The sequence below is a fragment of the Cupressus sempervirens genome, chromosome 3, assembly GCF_028749045.1.
Source record: "Cupressus sempervirens isolate cs-2001-9-10 chromosome 3, ASM2874904v1, whole genome shotgun sequence".
Taxonomy (NCBI): domain Eukaryota; kingdom Viridiplantae; phylum Streptophyta; class Pinopsida; order Cupressales; family Cupressaceae; genus Cupressus; species Cupressus sempervirens.
Window position 1 is genome coordinate 511080101 of NC_143120.1, and position 18658 is coordinate 511098758.

At 37.1% G+C, this 18658-nt stretch overlaps 1 protein-coding gene across 7 annotated transcripts in view; it reads right to left on the reverse strand.

Annotated features, from left to right (window-relative positions):
• Positions 1-18658, reverse strand: part of LOC149567419 (uncharacterized) — a 188463-nt gene that overhangs the window by 84400 nt on the left and 85405 nt on the right. For all 7 annotated transcript variants that reach the window (XR_016362413.1, XR_016362412.1, XM_089820597.1 and 4 more), the window contains 3 exons: positions 8627-8724; positions 8444-8527; positions 8080-8213 (listed from right to left, as the gene is read on the reverse strand). Coding sequence is in view for 5 of the 7 variants with exons in the window: in XM_089820597.1 (XP_089676723.1) it covers positions 8080-8213; positions 8444-8527; positions 8627-8724 (316 nt within the window). In the remaining 2 variants the exon portion in view is untranslated. The remainder of the gene's footprint in view (positions 1-8079; positions 8214-8443; positions 8528-8626; positions 8725-18658) is intronic.

The window sequence follows — 18658 nt, forward strand, 5'->3', positions numbered from 1 at the left end:
ACCGTCTGATGCAAGGTTGATCAACGATGGTCGCTATGTCACCAATGGGAGTTGCTCGACTTTTACCCTTGGCAACATAGCGAGAACATGACACAAGTCCGAAGGTGTAAGTGGGTCCAGTGCAAGTTGCCAACGAGGAAAAGGCTCATGTGGAAGGATTCAATTGGATTGACCGCCAACTAGGAGGGTTGAAGCCGAGTCATTAAAGATTTTATTCCTAAATCATCAAATTTTTCAAAAATCGACAACATATTTTCAAATTTGAAAGGTGATGTGACTTTGTTTCTCTGCGATCCATTTATGAGAGTTAAAGCTCCTTGTGCGAAATAAAACCAAGAATATAGTGCAGATAGTTGAGAATTTCTTCATGCAAATGAATTTCTAATTTTTTGAGAGCTAGAACCTGTTGAAGAGCTATTTTCTCCCCTGGTTAAATTCTGAAGAACTTTCTATACCAGCGATTCACTGCAGAATTCATAAAGAGGAAACAAAAGAGCCAAGTAAGTACCTCAGTCTGAATATAATTCAAGCAATTTTTTTTTCGCTTAATTATTATCAAATATGCCTCCAAAGTAGGGTTTTTCAAGGAAAGTAGAATATGCTAGTAGGAATATCCATGATGATTTTCTCGAACAATTCAGTGAATCTTCAGATGAATCAGCCCAAATTAAAAAGATAGTTCCAGTAAACCCTAGGCTTTGGATTTCAAATGGTTTGTTTGATAAGGAGAATTGGACTAAGGATGCCATAACTTCCAAAACAAGGCTCCAATTGTTCAAAAAATGGTTCTCAGAAAGGAAATTGTTTGCCTCTGATGGGAATATTTGGAATTTTGAGTTAGGTAAGTTGGTGGTCCCTGAGGTTTTCATGGATTCAAACCTTCTTACAGTTGTGGCCCTAAATTATGACCCAGTAGCTAGGATGGTGAGGAGAATAGATGGGGAGTGTTCAATAAAAATCACTGCAGAAGAGATTCAGGAGGTTTTTGGATTGGAGCCAACCATAGATTACTATGAGATTATTGACTTTCAGTGATTGCAAAAAGAATATTTGTCTCAAAAGGATCAAATCAGACAAGGTGCATTGAGAGGACATTTGGCTACAATTGGTAATTTGACCTTTGTTACATCATCAACTAAAGAGCCTTTCAAGAAGCAATTTTTCACTACTAGGGCCATTGATATTTACATGACTTTATGTAGGGTTTTTGGTGAAGATGAACAAGAGTTTATGCCAATAAAGTTCATGTATATGATGACACAGATCTCTTCTTTTGGTGTGGATATTATTTTTGATTTTGCATCTTATTTAGCAGAGGAAATTCACATAGGTCTAATTGGAATTGCTAACGGAAAAATTGAAAAAACATTTGGCCACTATTCCTTATTGATGCATATTTCTTGTATAATGGTTTTACTTTCTTTGAAAAAGAAATGGTATTAAACAGAGAGTATGAGGGAGAAGCTCTGTCAGTCCAATTATGGAGTGCAGATATGACCTGGGATGTAGAAGAGGCCAGCTTTGTGAGATTTGATAGATACTCCGCATCTAGGTTGAGGAGCCTTTTATTAAGGGACAATCCCAGAATACCTAAGGCACTGCTGGATTTCATCAGGCCTATGGATAACCTTGCTGATTTGAAAGTGTCCCATAATTGGGCAGATATCATACCATACCCTATATCAACAGTGTTTAGAGTATATGGATTCCAAGGAACTCCACATGTAATCCCCTACCAAGTACCTTTGAAGGTGGGAATAGCTGAAATGCTATGACAAATAGGTGGATTAGAGACGCACAACTGACTGGTCGATCTAGGGGCTCAATTTTCCCATCTTGCACAGTTGCTCACCAGTCCATAATCACAAAGGGTGGTTAATTGTTTTTGTACAAATTCTTAAACCCATACAAAATGGCTATCTCCCATGATCGTTTCAATGATAGTGAAAAAAAAATTAATATTTTCAGAGAGAGGGCTAAAACTGGTGCCAAGGAACATCAACCCTACTTCCTTGAAGATATAATAAGAAATGAATTCTCTCTCCAGGAGCAAGAGATCGAACAGGAGAAGTGGAGATTTTATTCCAGGGTTCTAGAATTTATTAATTGTTTTGATAAAGGCCATAAGCCTTTGAAGGATGCAAAGACAAAGGCAGATAAGTTGAATAAGTTAATGATTGCTTTTCCAGAGATTATGGATGCAATGAATGAGAAGTTGGATCAACCAGTGTTGTTATGGAGGAGAGGCCTGATGAGCCAAAGGCCAAAAGACAGAAGATAGAAGAAAAACAAGTACCCCAAACAAAGGAGTACTCACCCACTCAGTCCTTGTTGCATATAGGAGATGAACAACTCACTAAGGAGCAGATGGAGCAATTAGGATCCCAAGGGGGAGTTTTTATCACTGACACATAATTAGACGAGGGAAATGTTGTCGGTAAAGTTATAAAACAGCCGACTAGTAGATTAGCATGTTGTGGATAAAGTTATAAAATAACCGATGGGTAGATTAGCATCCGAAAGGACGCGTGACGGTTGAGCCACCCCTTCGGAATGGTATATGTACACCGTCCGAAATGGACTTTGGATCATGGTGGTAATCATCATTGGAAGCACTATGTAATCTCTTCAGCATATATGCGAATAATAAAAGGAGTACTGTTGTGTACATGTTCTTGTCTATTGTCTGTATGCATTAAACTATTTACCCCATACGGTAAACATTTGGCGTTGTTTCCCCATGGACCTGGAACGAAGGCAGAGGAATGAAGACTAATGCCAAATCAGCTGAACAAAAATAAGAATAAGCTAAAGGAAAAAGATGAAATACACACCGCACAAGGGAATTTAATTTTGGCACAACAGGCCAAGCGCAGACGGAGGTTTCAGCAGATTGTCGACGGACACCGAAGCACTGAGGAATTGTTGGAAGAGACTCGACAGCGGTTGGATTTGGTGGAAGAAACAAGGGAGAAATTCCTTAGCCTATATACGCCAAAGGAAGAGAATCTAGACGGAAGGCAATTAACTCGCATGGCTCGGAGTGCCGAGGGAGCATGAGCGATACACTTCCAAAACGAACTTTGCTTAACGAAGACCCTTTGTCACCAAATAACACGGCTGTGGAAAATAAGATGATTGTCCGAAACAGTATGGGTGTACAAATTAGCGCAAGTGTTAAGAACAGCGCAGGTGTACAGAACAACGTGGGAGTGCAAAACAACGCGGGATTGCAAAATAGTACGAGCACACAACAAGTACCTCCAACTCGAATAGTAATGGTTGGACCAAAGGAAAAATTGCCAAAGTTTGATGTTGATGGAACGACCGATCCAATCAGACACTGTAAGACATGTGAAACAATTTGGAGAGCGAATAGCATAACCAACACAAATGAATGGGTTCAACAATTTCCAACAACCTGCCGACGTGAATCCCCAAAAATTAACTTCCTGGGCAGCAGTTAAAAAGGAGTTTATCACTGAGTTTCAATTGTTGCAAGACGACAATGAGATCGTAGTAGAAATATACACCACAAAGCAAGGGAAAAATGAAACAGTCCATGTATATGCCAAAAAATTAAAAGAATTAATAAATAAAATGGAAAGTAAGCCGGTAGATGGGCTGAAAAAGAGATGGTTCATTCAAGGACTATGCCCAGAGTTAAGGAAGAAAGTGAAGATTGTGCAGCTTTCATCATACACCGAAGCATACAATCAGGCGATGGATTGAGAGAGTGAACAGAAAACAAAAAGAAGAAAAGTAGCTCATCCGACTCGGATGACTCGTCTTCGGAAGGAGATAGCAGTGGTGACAAAAAGGACAATAAGAAGGTCTGAGCTCTCCAGAAGGATATGATCAGAATGATGAAGGAATTTAGAATATGCAGAAAGAAACGAAGGGAAACGAGCTATGGCATACAGAATGCAATAAAAAAAGGGTAGAGCATCCTGAGATGGAAGAGGCTTCCATACAAGACCAAATAAAAGATGAGATGATGCAAGAGTTAGAGCTTGACCGCTAAAGAGGGAAGAAAAATGATAAAATCATTCGGAGTCTTGCTTCAGCCAAATTGGGGCATTGCAAATGCAATGGTTTTTAACTCTGCTACTAAGAAGTTGAATGCAAATGAAAAGGTGAAAAAAGAGTTGAAAGGTGCCAAATTTAGTGAAGATCATGCTGCCTTAGTCATCTGGTCTATGAGAAAAGGATCCAGAACCAGCTCCTCCTAGCCTGATGATACTGGTATAATTGGAAACCTGATTGTAAAAAGGGTAGAGGACAATCCAAATGAAGAGGCCACAGAGCTAAATGTTGGGATAGCCAACCTCACCCTAGCCACAGCCTTGAGGGAGAAAAAGGATACATCAACGTTACAAGAAAAATATGAACAAGTTCTGGCTGCTTATAATAAAGAAGTGCAGAAGAGGATCGAACTTGAGAATAAGATGATGGGGCACCAAGGACAGTCTAGCAGGCCTAGAATCACTTATCCTCGTCTGCCAATGGAGCCTTTTAAATCCACTCTTCTTATAGAAATTCCAAACACACCACAGAGACCTCAAGTATTATACTGCAGAGGATTTTGAAGAAGAAAAGAACAAACTATGCGCATTACATGAGAACTAGATATCCAATATGAGGATAGGTTGAGGAAAGCAATTATATATTTGGTTGATATAATTGGTTGGCCAATATTCTATGAACAATTAGCAAAAATAATAAGCATATGGAATGAGCTGAAAGAAAATGAGGATATAATGTTCTGAACGGTTTCGATAATGTTCTCGAATGTTTTAAAGATGCTCCCAAAAGGTTTTGGTAATGTTCATGAAAGTTTTGGAGATTTCTTGAACGGTTTTGGAGATGCTCCCGAATGGTTTCTGCTCTGATACCACTATAATGTTCTGACATACAACTGCAATGTTCTGAAAACCCAATCAACTTCAGAGAAGCATGTACGGTTTACAATGGCGGTATGATGATCCAAAAATAGGGATAAAGACAGAAGCCATATGGTCTGTATTGAGTGGCCATACAACAATGTGAAGGCAGGACAATACGGTGGGTGCTAGATAGTCGTATAGAAGAGTAAAACTGGGTCGTATAGTATGTACCTGATGGTCGTACGGTAGTGTAAAGGTTAATCTGTACAGAATGATTTGTTGTCTGTACAGTGAATAGAGGTGAAGTCATACAGTGTGTAGATTGATGGTCATACAGAAATTGGAGGTAAGGTCATACAATATGCAGGGAAACCATTCAGTAGGGATATGTTGCAATACAGAAAGGTGTTTGGGAAAGGTGCACGGTGTACAGATGGATGGAATACGTATTAGTCATGCAACCATAAACTTTAGACCCATATTCACCAGATAAAACCAAACAAAAGTAGAGATTTAAACACAATTAAACATCGATTAATACTTGCCAAAAGATCGTGCTCTGATTTTCCAAATCCAAGCGAAGTGTTACAAGCGATGGAATAGGGTGAGGGTTGAATCTCAATGAAACTGGAAACAAGCCAAATAGGGAAGATCTTTCACTTCCGAAATGGCAAACAATCTAGAACTCCAACAGGAATTCGCAGTATAAAGAAATAATCCAAAATTGCATACCTACAATTACATACAAGCCATGCTTAAATACCCATCGGGGAAAACCTTTTTGAGGGTGTACAAAGATAGTTGATGGCAAAACTTACCAATGGAAACTAAAATAAAAATAGGTCCAACATATATTAAATCAATCGGAACCACAAATACAAATAATAACTTGGGCCCATATTAATTAATTAAAGTAACTAATTAAAGGTTCTTTTATTATACTATTTAAATTCTGGGACCAATTAATTAATTAATTTAATTTAATTATTACATTCAAATTTGGGGACATGACAGAGGAGGCCTTGAAGCCAATTGTTAATAAGTAGAATAACAGGGATAAAGATGTCACTCTCTTGTGTTTTTCAGTTATCAGTTTGTCTTGTGAACAAATAGAGAAGACTTTTGACTTGACCAATGATCTCTCTGAGTTTGATGATAAAAGAATTGCATTACAGAGGAGAATCATAAATTATCTTGCCAAATATAAGAGTAGAAACTTTGAACTATTTCCCCATGCCCTAGATAAAAAGGATAAATTAAAAAATAAAGAGGAATGGGCCCAGGAATTGGATGACCTATTATGCCTTAGGATGAATAGGGTCATAAATGAGAAGGGAAATGCATGGTGGGAAAATACAACTAAAGAAGTTGTATAAGTGCAAATATTTTATGATTCTTTAAGAGAAGCTTTCATTGAAATAGAGAAATTGGAAGAGTATGTGATGAAGAAACAACAAGAGATTTTGAGTTTCAATTGGCTAGATGACACAATTTTTGACAAGTGGATGGCAGATTTTGCACATGCAAAGCAGTTGGAACTTGATGAAAATGATAATGATGAAATGGAACAAGATGATTTGCAAATAATTGACACATTGGTAAAAGCAAAAGAAGACAAAGGTAAGCAACCAATTGAAGTCACAAGCACAGAGGCCCAAACAGATGACTTGGCAACAGGACAATCAAATGTGACTGTCAATTTGTTAGTACAAGATGATATGGATGGAGAACCCCGAGTTCAACTCAGCTTTCAAGTATCAGAACAGGGCCCATCACATGCAAGTCCAATGACCACATGCTCCAAGGAATCATTATTACGACAAAGCCAATCACAAACTCCTCAACAAAGAATGCAACGGAATTGGTCCCATGAGAATATTCATGAGATTGCTGATATTATTGATTGTAATGCAATCAATTAGGTTAAAATGGTTGGATAGACTCTGAATCCCAATGGATGAGGCACTGATCAATTATTTCAGTTAGCATATGAAGATATCATGGATGAGCATCAAGCAAAATCTTTAAATCAAAATCAATTTTACTTTAAATGTATGAAGAGTATCATAGCTGGTCAATACTTGTTTGCATTTAATCTCTGTGTATTAGTTAGCTGCTGTTACCCAGAATTACTTGTAAATCTGAGAAGAATTGTGACCAATCTGTTGTAGGGGATGTATATTGTACTAGAATGTCATTGAAAAATGTGAAGATAGTATCAAGCTTTGAATCTTTTATCCCTTAGGTGCACCCGCCTTGGTTTTGCAGAGCCAAAAGAGTAGAAAATCTTTATGATTTTGTTGAAGTTGGGTCCAGATTTGAAGACCATCTAACTGATCATGGGAAGTAGCTAATCCTTAGGTTATTTTGATCTTCACCATCTTGGTATTAGGTATCTTATTACTTGGTAGTTAAAAATACCAACACATGCAATGGTTTGTTCTATATAAAGACTAGTACTTCTAATTATTTGATTGAGTTCTTCATTTACAATTGTTTTGCATTTGGTAGAGGGATTTTTGAATAAGGGATATTCAAGATGCCACTACTTAATAGGATACAAGAGATGATAAAATTAATTATCTAATCAAAGAAAGTATATGATTTAATTAGTTGTGTAACATTTCCTATATTATTGATTAAAGACAGAGTTGCCCATAGGGCCCGTGAGTTTCAATTGGCTCAGGTGATCCCCAGCTTCGCAGATCTTGTGTATAAATACATCTTACGTTTACTTAAAAATTATGCTAAATTAATCTAGCATGTGAACATGTGATTAATAAGAGCTAGCACAAAGAGACTAATCTTTGCATATTGATGCTTTAGTACTTGAGTTATCATTCCAAAACAGAAACCAGAAACTACCCCTTAAATAATCAAGGTAATAGATTTTGGTGTGCACGTCTTAAGTAAGAAAGTACTTATTCACATGTATGAATGTCAAACAAAATAACTAAAGATTTTGTGATAAAGTGGAATAAAAAATGACACAAATGAATATGAAATGATACAAATGAATGCACAATGGATAAAAGTAACAAAAATATAGAAGATTAAAAATATTTGCACCAGAAAACAATTTAACATTGAAAGGAAAATTATTGTATATTTACGAAGTGATCAATGATCCAAAAGGATGGGTTTTAACATAGATTACAAAGCTCTCATGAAATGTAGAGATGGATGTATCTACCCATTAATGGTGAAGTCTCTGCGCATGCAATCTTTCCACCGTACATAGTCACCGTGACTACAATAAGGAGGTCTTTGTGGAAAAGAGCAAAGCTCACGCTTTCCAAATTTTTCCAATGTTCCAAAACTTGACACCTAGAACATCAAAACTGGCAATAGTGACAAACAGTACATAATAAGCTTGTGCTATTAAGGAAATTCATCGTGCCCATATAAGATGCTTCATTGTCAGTAGTAGTACAATTTATCAAATGGCATAGACAATAATGTAAGGTTGCATCCGCTTTTAACTATATTAAAACCCAGTTCTTGATAACATAGTTATGCTATAGTAAAGATATAAACCTTAGTACTTCCATTAGTACCTCAACAACAGAACCTCCAAGCCGTACAAGACAGACAGGAAACCGTTTCCCAACTAGGTGGCATCTACGAAACCTTTTAATAATCTACACTAGCAGAGATATACAGTTACAGTTATGAACTTCAGAAAATAGCATAATAAAGTCGTAGCAAAAATGCAAGACATCCCGTGGAAGCAAAGAAACCTGCACAGGATCTGCATTTGTGACAACATCGAAGTCTTTAGGCGTCTTCTTTAAAAGGAGATCTCTTACACAGCCACCAACAAGATAGGCATCAGATCCTGCATTGTCAGATAAAATGGGACCAAATCAGCCATTTACACTATACATATAAATAGCTTGCCTTCAACATAACCTATTGTATTTCAAAATTTAAAAAATTCTATACAAGTAATGCTTATATAGGTACCAAAACTTACATAGAAATCTGCACACACAAATGAAACCAGCACATAAGCTCAATATAAACAAAAGGACATGCAAGCAGATATTAAAAAAATAGGACTAATATTTAAACAGTACCCAGTTATAATATGCAAAAGAGAAAACAACACAGGTAGTTGGAAATATACTTTGACAAAGGAAACCCATATCGAAACATCTGGTTAAAACCATGGATGATCATGCAAAAGTAAATTAGGATCTTTCCTCCCATCATTAATTCCTTATCAACAATCACAATCACCCAAACTTCCATAGTCATCACTTCATCCAGACTTTTTTAAAACCACTATCTCATCCACATAGCATCATTGTCACTTCAATTGTTTCCAAATACAATCATGCTTTTGAAACATAAAAGCTTTCATCACTAATGGAAAACTGTAATACAATTGATTCTTTTCTTTTCTTTTCTTTTTTTCTGCAAGCATAGAAAGGAGAGCCAAACACAACTTAGGTATAGAAGCTTCATTTGGCATAAACTTTGCCTCTAAAGACTTAGTAGAAGACAATATAACCACTTATAGTAAAATAGCATCATTCTTCAAAAAGTGCAGCATCATGCTTTAAAAAGTGCATGAGCTAGGTCTGATTATAATAGTTACCAAAACATGCAAAAACGTCTAGCACTGAGCCCATCATTTGCATGAACTGCTATTTCAATCCAGTTTTAAGGGAAGGAACACTAAAAATTAAATCAGGCATAGTTTTGATAGCACCAAAATTCAGAGATGCTCATCTATCAATAAAAGCAGAGGATAAAAGAATAGACATGACTGATCCTCCTTTGATAAAGAAAAACCATATTGAAACTAAATTGAGATCTTTATTTCTGATCGACAGTGCAATCTGTCATATTTACAAAAAAGTCCAGACTCAGAAAACAGATAATCCACAAATTCCAGGTTCTTCATTTCATCCTGACCTGGCCATAACTGCTCAGTGAATGCACAAACCATGGAATTTAAATGTAGATTTTGCTTCACTCACTCGTGCACCCTGACAACCTTACAAAAATTCCAACCTCAACAATAATCAAGTCCCCCCAAAAGCCATACTCTTCACTTCATCATGATCTTTCCAAGACCATTCTTAAATTAATCATTTCCAGCTACTACATTGCTTCTAAAGTTTAAATGATCTTAACTTGTGTGTGAACATAGGAAAGAGTGAATACAATTTAGGAGAAGGGCCTGCATGCAATATACCCATTTCATACCACACCAAAAATCACAGCATACTGGAAAATTGTACAGGTATTAATTATCAACATATTATTGTAACCTAGGTTACCAGATTCAGATATATGCCTCCCTTTCCTGGTAAAAATTTTAATTCAAGTTCTGATACAAGTGTGAGGCAGCCAAAGCTTTGGGATGGGAATCTCAGGTATCCCATGGGTAGGTAGGGCTTTATTTGACCAATTGTTCCCACTAGGGAACAAATAAATTCAAACACATCAATGCTCAAATCCAAAGCTTTTGTGCTATTATGCCAATCGATCTCTTTCAAAAATGGTCTGGAATCTCAAGGCTTAGGTGCAACTTATTCTTCCCATGGAGAAGCCACTCATATGAAGAGATGGTAATCATGCCCAACCAAAAAGGTAAACTCCATATTCAACCAACTATAAGATTGCTCCCGCAAGGGATCGTTGTTAGAGTTCGCATCTTTTACATCCTTGTGGTGTCTTGAAAGTTAAGGTGTTCCCCACTTGAAGGGACAATTGTTGTCTTTTGCTTGTTCATATCCTTCAGTAGTTGGGGTGAACATGTGAACTTGTCTTTAACTTTCTTTGATTCAGATTAAGTTCCTTATTCAGCATCCAACTCCTCTTCTTTTACTTTCATAGTACCTATAAAAGGATTCAATAGCCTTGATCTTCTCAGGTTCGCTCAAGTATTCATGAAAAATTTTGATAACCTCCTCATGCACAGGTATAATTTTTCCCGTCAGAAGTAGATATTTTTGATAACCTCCTCATGCATAAGTATAATTTTTCCCATCAGAAGTAGATATTCTTATAATCACAAAAGATTATTCGTCTTCCGATATTGGTTATACCACTTGGTGATTTTAGTGGCAGCAATTTCATTATCCCTTTCTTCCATTTTTAAAATCATCCAATGTGTTGCATAGGCTAGCAGGATTTTGGCTCGGATACTACTGTAATGTCCCCCTATTGGTGTACAGCTTTGAGAATTCCCATATGCAGATGAATAACTCCATGTGGCTCACTGGGATGTGTTGTGAGGTTTTCACACCATCGCCCCAAAATTTTGGGGACCACCTTTTTTTGGGTTGCCTTGGCAAGTTTTTTCGGAGTTGTCCAAAAGTTTTTGATTTGAAAATTTTACACCTTGAACACCTTTGGGCCATGAAGGATGTGGTTGGATTTATTTTTTCACCCGGTGCAAAACTTGATTTTCTGGAATATGTAATTTTATCCTTAGGCCAAACAAATTTCAAAAACAACACTCTTCAATGGTTAGAACAATATTTGGCAAGATAAATTTGCAAATTTTTGGACTTAAAACGGATTTTGAAAATTTGATATAATTGTATAAGCTTGAGCATTTTCAAAATGAATTTTTTTTTTTCTAGATTTAATTGTTTTGGAAAATCTTGAATTTTTTGGTGAAGAGAGGAATTTTTTGATAGTGAAATTAAAATTGGAAAATCGATTTTGAATGCCAGAGAAATGATTTATTTTGGTTAAAAATTAAAATTGCATTGCAAAATTGAAAGTGGGTTAAATTGCAAAATTGAATTAAATTGGTTGAAATATTGCTTAGGAGATTTTTAAATGTTGAAAGAAATTGGTAAATTGGAATTGAAAATGAATTTTGGCTTGCCAAATTCAATTTTAATGATATTTTAATTGCCAAAACGTTGTTAAATAAAAATTTTGGCATCTCCTAGGCTTTCCTTGTTTTATTTTGTAATTTTTTATCACAACCGGCAATTAAATGGGCTAATTTCACTTTGAGCTAAATAATTTTAGCACGGCATTTAAATCTAGGCCATTAATAAAGATGCTAATTTAATTTTGCTTTCTTCTAAGGTAAGTCGGCTAGCTTGGAGGGACAAGGAAATTTTGGTATAAGAGGGGTTCCCCCCTCTCTCATCTTCTCATTCCATCTTCCTCCTCCTCATGTGTTGAGTGATTTTTTTCTAGAAGGGTAGCTTGCAGACTTAGGCGATTAATTTAGGCAGATTTTTCCTTGCTTGGTGGCATTTTTCTTCTTCCATCTTGAGCGAATTTCTCTCTTAGGCGATTTTTTGAGGCAGATCTGAAATTTTTCTTGCTTGGACAATTTTGTGAGGTCTAATTTTCTTTCCAAAGGCTGCGATTTCAACTTCCAGATTTGGGTGATTTTGCTTGGTGAAGAGGCTATGTGATCCAAGGGTTTGATTTTGGCAAATGTGGGCAATTTTAAGGAAGTCAAAATTCTGATTTTTGCTAGGGCATCATTATTTGCAAGGAGGCTTGAAATTGCAAAATCTGATCCGAATTTAAAGAGGGCTCAGTTATTGGTAAAGGCAAATTTAAAGTAAAATTCTATTCATTTTAGAGGTGAAGATTGGTTTAAAGGTGGATTCTATTTCTTGTTCTTGCTTGGTTCCTTTCCCTTATATTCTTCTTACATTCATCATCCACCACTTCATCATTCCATTGATAGGTTGAAGTTTGGAGAGATAAGTGTAGTGAAATAACCCCAATAGATTATAACTTCTTCCAACACCAAAAATCTTTATACTTCAGTTGTTTGACATTTCGTCAAACACTTTGCAATTAAGGCTCCTCTGACTGATATAACTTTTCAGAGTGCTGCAGTGATTCTTGTTTGGATTTGCCTCAAAGAGAATGCTTACAAAAGACTCCAAATTGTCTAAACAATGACCTAACATAAATATGCAACTAATTTTTGGCAATAGTGAATGCATATATGAGTTCTAATCATGAAAATGATCACCTACAGCCAACTGGTATTTTAACAAACAGTTGGTATGCAAGCTAACTGGCTAATAAAAAATGATATATTAATGCTCAAAGACAACTATTAATGACCAGCAATTGTATCTCCTTAATTGAGAATGAGTATCCAATACAATATTCATACTAAGTTAGCCAAGACTCTTGGCATTTATAAAGATATCAAAATATGATGATTGCTGGTAAAGTAATATGCACCTACAGCTGCCAATGAAAACTAATGCAACACTTAATATCTAACTTCAATACTCCCCTGCAGCAGTACGCTAATCACATGCATGATTAAATACAACTAAAGCCATGGATTGCTGATACCATTGTGAGGAATGTAAAAATGAATGATATATCTATTAATGAATGATAGGTCTGATATGAAATGACAATTACAACAGCACTCTATAATGAAAGGCAACTATGAAAATACACATCAGACCTGGCATATGAAGTCGCCTTAGAGAATAGATGTATTGCAATACCACTGAACAGAAAATAACCTCCTCAAGTGCCCAAGTCGTGCCTCTCTAGCTGCCGCCCCTAATTGTAGATGGCTGTAATAATTTTCTTTGCTTTTTCGAGTTTGCTTTTTCGGATTGCTTTTTTTTTTTTTGGATTGCTTTTCCGGACCTACTTTTTCGGCCTGCTTTTTCGGTTTTTCTTTTTTGGCCTGCTTTTTTCGGACTACTTTTTCGGCCTGCTTTTTTCGAAATGCTTTTTCGGTCTGCTTTTTCGAACTGCTTTTTCGGCCTGCTTTTTCGAATTGCTTTTTTGGCCTGCTTTTTGTACTCAAATATTTTTTCTCAATGTAGCACAAATAGAAGACTGAAGTATCTTCCTCCCAGCTGCAATAATTCAAGTGATATTTCACACCCTCAAAATCGCGTACCAATTGAGAGTTTTCGTTCTCAATGGCCACAAATATTTTTTCTCAATGTAGCACAAATAGAAGACTGAAGTATCTTCCTCCCAGCTGCAATAATTCAAGTGATATTTCACACCCTCAAAATTGCATACCAATTGAGAGTTTTCGTTCTCAATGGCCAGTTGTGACTATTGCAGAAACCCTAAGCTCCACAATGCACATCAACAAACATTAACATCAACAACAACAAATCTGGATGATTAGAATGAAGCCCGGGGTGCCTATTTATTCTTTTTTCTCCACTTTCTCCACAAGCTTCTAGAACATTATTTTGTTTTATCTATTAAGTGACTTTATAAAATATTTTATAATTCAAGTCACTTTATTAAATTAATTAAATATAAAGTTACCTTTTAATATCTATTTATTTGATAACATTATAAATAATTAACTTAATACCACTTCTTTATTTAATTAAAATAATTAATTAGTCATCCTCATAAAATATTCATTATTTTGGATAACCTAATTAATTAAATTAATTAAATCAAATTGCCTCCAAAATGGGGACATGACATGTAGATTTCATGATAACTTGGCGAGGCAGAAATAAGCTAAACCACCCTAGGATTGAAGTTGGGAGATATAAGTGTAGTCCATCCTAAAGTAACGAAGAGGTAGAAATAAATGATAGTCCCACCCTTAGGTTGAAGGTTGGAGATTAATAAGTATAGAAATAGGACAGTGCAAAATCAAAAGCAATTCTATATGGGGTCCCATCTTTTTTATCTGATTGCGAGACTCTATGAAAATTCTGGACTTTAAGGCCTTAAAAGTAATTGGCAATGAGTCGAGGCAATGTTTGGTGCATGAGTGTTATCCACAGCTTCATTTGCACAACATCAAGGATTATAAAATGTTTTATGACGCCTTTGCCATGAAGATGGTAAGGTGTCATGAAGACGGTAAGGATATTACAAGGGACACCTGCTAAGAGGCTCTCATCAGAAGCAGAAACAAAAGTTAAGAAGTATGGGAGTTGGTTCATCCAATTTCCAAAATTCACTTATATTAGAGTAGCAAGAAGCACAGTTTGTCCCAATAGACTTCCAAGCTACCCACCCAACAAGGTAGTTTTGATGGAGTTGGCTAGGCAACTTGAGCATTATGACAAAATGATGAAACTAAAAGGTGAGACAGGGATTACCTTCTCATTTGGAATTGGCAATGATAGTTGTCCCAATCATGTTGCCTTTGCAGCTGCGGAGAAAGAGTTACAATGGTATCATCTAGGATGGTATAGAGCAAGGCAAGGATTCGATCCTAACGGTCTTATCAAAGCATCTCCTAGAAATACATTTAAACATGTTCCTACTGTAGAAGATTTTTGGGCCAATGCCCAGGATGACTTTCATGTGAGAAAGCTAGCTTTCTCAAGATTGTCAATGAATATGATGAGGTCAATTAGATGGAGAGGCCTTGATATTCCCGATCAACTGGAAGATGATGAAAATGTGCTAAGAGAAGATTATGATATAGTGAATGGAACAAAGTTGAATCTAGTGGATTGGGATGATCGTCAGGATCCTTCCTTGGAGGCAGTTAACAGGACAGTTGATCTGCACACCGAGTCGTGGTATAATGGGAAGTTAAGGAAATTACAAAGTTAAAAGGTATGCCTTACTTATGAGAAGATGAAACTGAAGGAAGGTCCAACAAAGTCAGTCGGACAGAAAGGTGAGGGTAGTAGTCAGCAGCAAAGAACAGTTGAGAGCAAGAAGAGAGGTTTGGAGGTTGAGAAAAGTAAAGAACATCAGGAACCTCCAGCAAAGAAATAGAATGCAACATAGTCAAGGGAGAGCATAATTGAGGCTAGAAGCCAAGAGGATAATACAAGTGGACAAGGGGCCGCGATAGAGGTGAGCTCTGATTTAGAATCAAGTGATTACAGTGACAGCACCAAGTACTCTCCTCTCTCGGAGAACCAACATGGAGATGATGTGACAATCACTAGTGAAGAAGAAGATAGGCCAATTGATATTGAGGAGATAAGCCAGGTGCTTGAGGCCATTGGTGATGCTTTGCTAGTCAAACCAAATCCAGATTTGGGGAGATGCACTGCACCACTATGGTTAAGGCAAATGCTTATGCCAAGAGGCGAGGTAGTGACTGCCCAAACAGTTGAAGATATCCAACGATTAATGGAAAAGGGTGATAGCGAGAACCAGAAACAAATTGCAAAAACAGTGGCAAAGGTAATCAGGAGCGACAATGATGGTCACCGAAAAGTTCAGATTGCTATAGCAATGGTTAGCAAGGCTTTGGATGAGATTGTAGCTCAAGAATATGAGATAGTAGAGCATAACTTGGGAAGAATCACAGATGACATGGAATGTGAAGAGATCCAGGAAGGCGTGGTTCCAATTAGAGAAAGGTTGAGCAAGGAAAACGAAAGGATTATAAAGTTGGAGGCGGAAAACAGGTATTGGAGAGATTGCCAGCCTATCCAACAGTTGCACCAGGCAGCCCTTCCTCAAGACAGTGGGAGCAACAAAGAAGAGATATCGGCTTAGTTGCACAAAGTCAAGGATTGGATCCACGATACAATCCAAGATGGGCGAAATTTCTTGCCTTCCTTTATCTCGACGTTCAGGTCATTGGTGGCTATTAGAGATAAATTTAGAACATTTGAGGGTGAGTGGAAGGATTTCCTTTCAGTCAAGGACTTAGCCATTCCCAAGCTACAGGCATTTATCAAGCTACTGGAGAAACATTTGGAAAGAGCCAAGTTGATAGATGAAGGAGGATTGAGTACGGTGGAGTCTTAGTTTGTTATCTTGACTATCAAATTAAGAATACTTGAAGAGGTACTGAGCGAGATTGCACAGCATAGCCCAAGCGTTGACACTTCGATTTCAACCATGATGAACGATGTTGGGGCTGCACTTGATTTTGAAGATATCAAAGAGGAGAATGTCAATGAGACAAAATTTGGATCAAGATTGGATGAGTTGGGGAAGGTTATCATCAAGAAGAAACATTTGGGCACCCTTGCCTCCCTCAATGCCTTTATCGGATACGCGAAAGAATATGAGAAGGATCATGAGAAAACACTGCAAGCAGTGAGCAGCATGATGAATTCAGCTGAGCTCAACATGAAACATACACCTTGCCCTCCCATGAAGGAAGCCAACAACAAGCTAGCCAAGTTCATTGCTTTGGCTAAAAAGATGAAAGAAAGGGGTAGAACTATATTAGAAGATCATTTGATATAAGCCCAAGTGGCAAATTCTCCTTCTTCTTGGGTAGGATAGGTGTCTAATTCTAATTGGCTACCATTTTGGTGCCTTCTCATTGGTTGCCACTTTTCCTTTTTTTCATTGGTCCATTGATGAGGTGGCGTCTTCTCATTGGCTAATGGGGTGGCAACCCTAATTAGGATTTCTAGGATCCAATCTAGATCATTGGTTTTGCCTCTTAATCTCTACCGTTGGTTGTAATTTTGGGCCTCTATATAAGGCCATTTGCTCTCATTTGTAAAGGGTTGAAGAAAATTGTTGCTAAGATACTACCAAAATTGCCTCTCTTTATCATTGTTCTGACTTGCATGGTGATTAAGAACACTTGGTGTTATTGCATGGTTTCTACTTCCAATAGTTAGAATTAGATTTCCTTTGAAGTTGTTAAAGTAGAATTTATTTCAGGAAAGTTAATAAGAGTAAGAGTAGATGGATAGTTGTATGGTGATATTAGTGGGTGTTTGATAGGGATCTATAACTAGGCCACTAGCATCCTAGTGGCTTGTTGGGAAGCCTTGCATGGTAAACTAGTCTTTTCCCTTGAATCATTGCATCTATGGAGGTAGAGTCGTTGCTTAGCTTTCATCAGATTTGATCCCCATCCATTTGCTAATCATTCAATTCATAGGAGTAGGAGTAGAATAGCAAGTAGTTGAGTAGTCGTATTTCATTCTAAGAAAGTTAGGAAGGTAAAAGTCATTAGAGCATTATTGCCCCATTGTCGCAACCCTCAACATCATCTAGCGCTAGACCCTCCATCATCACCACCATCAACACCATCTGGCACTCATACAATATCATCACCATCACATCAAAAGTCCAAGTTATCCTTGAATGAACAACCTAAGGCTGCCTACGTGATTACCAGCAAATCACATCAATAACTAAATTAGTATCCACAAGTGTAAGGAACATTGGAGTTTTTTCTCATGTCTTCATGAGTATTAACTTTTCAAGAGAGGAATTGAGTGTTTGATATCCCATATCAAGTGTTCAATTGCTATATGTTATGTAATGGTACAAAACTAACATCAACAGGATGTCGTATGGTCTTTGCAATACCTATACAATCTAACAAATCCATACGGTCTTTTAAGCCTATCATACACCTTCGAACGCAAACACGACATCCCTCAGATGCAGACAAGAAACACCTTCAGATACGGACGCCACCCTTTGAACATGTAACAAAGCACCCCTTGAACATGGACACAAGACCATTTGAACTTGAACAAGGCACACCTTTGAACGTGGATACAACACACTTCAAATGCAATTAAGGCACAACTTTGGACATGAACATGACATGCTTCAAATGCAGTCAAGGCACACAATCAAATGCAAACACAACACCCTAAAGACATGGTCAAGATAAGGAACTTAATGTTGTTGATTTGTGCCAAATCCAAAACATGATATTTGATAAATTGTACAATTATAATGAGGTAATCGCATAGAGAAACAAATATAGAATTTCACACAAAATATGTCCACGATTTTAGTAAATGAGACTCGTAAGCAGAATAGGGTGAGGGATGGTTCCCACGGAAACTACAAAGTGTCAAAGTAGGGAGGATCTTGCACCTCCTAAATGGTAGACAAGTTGAACTCCAACTAGA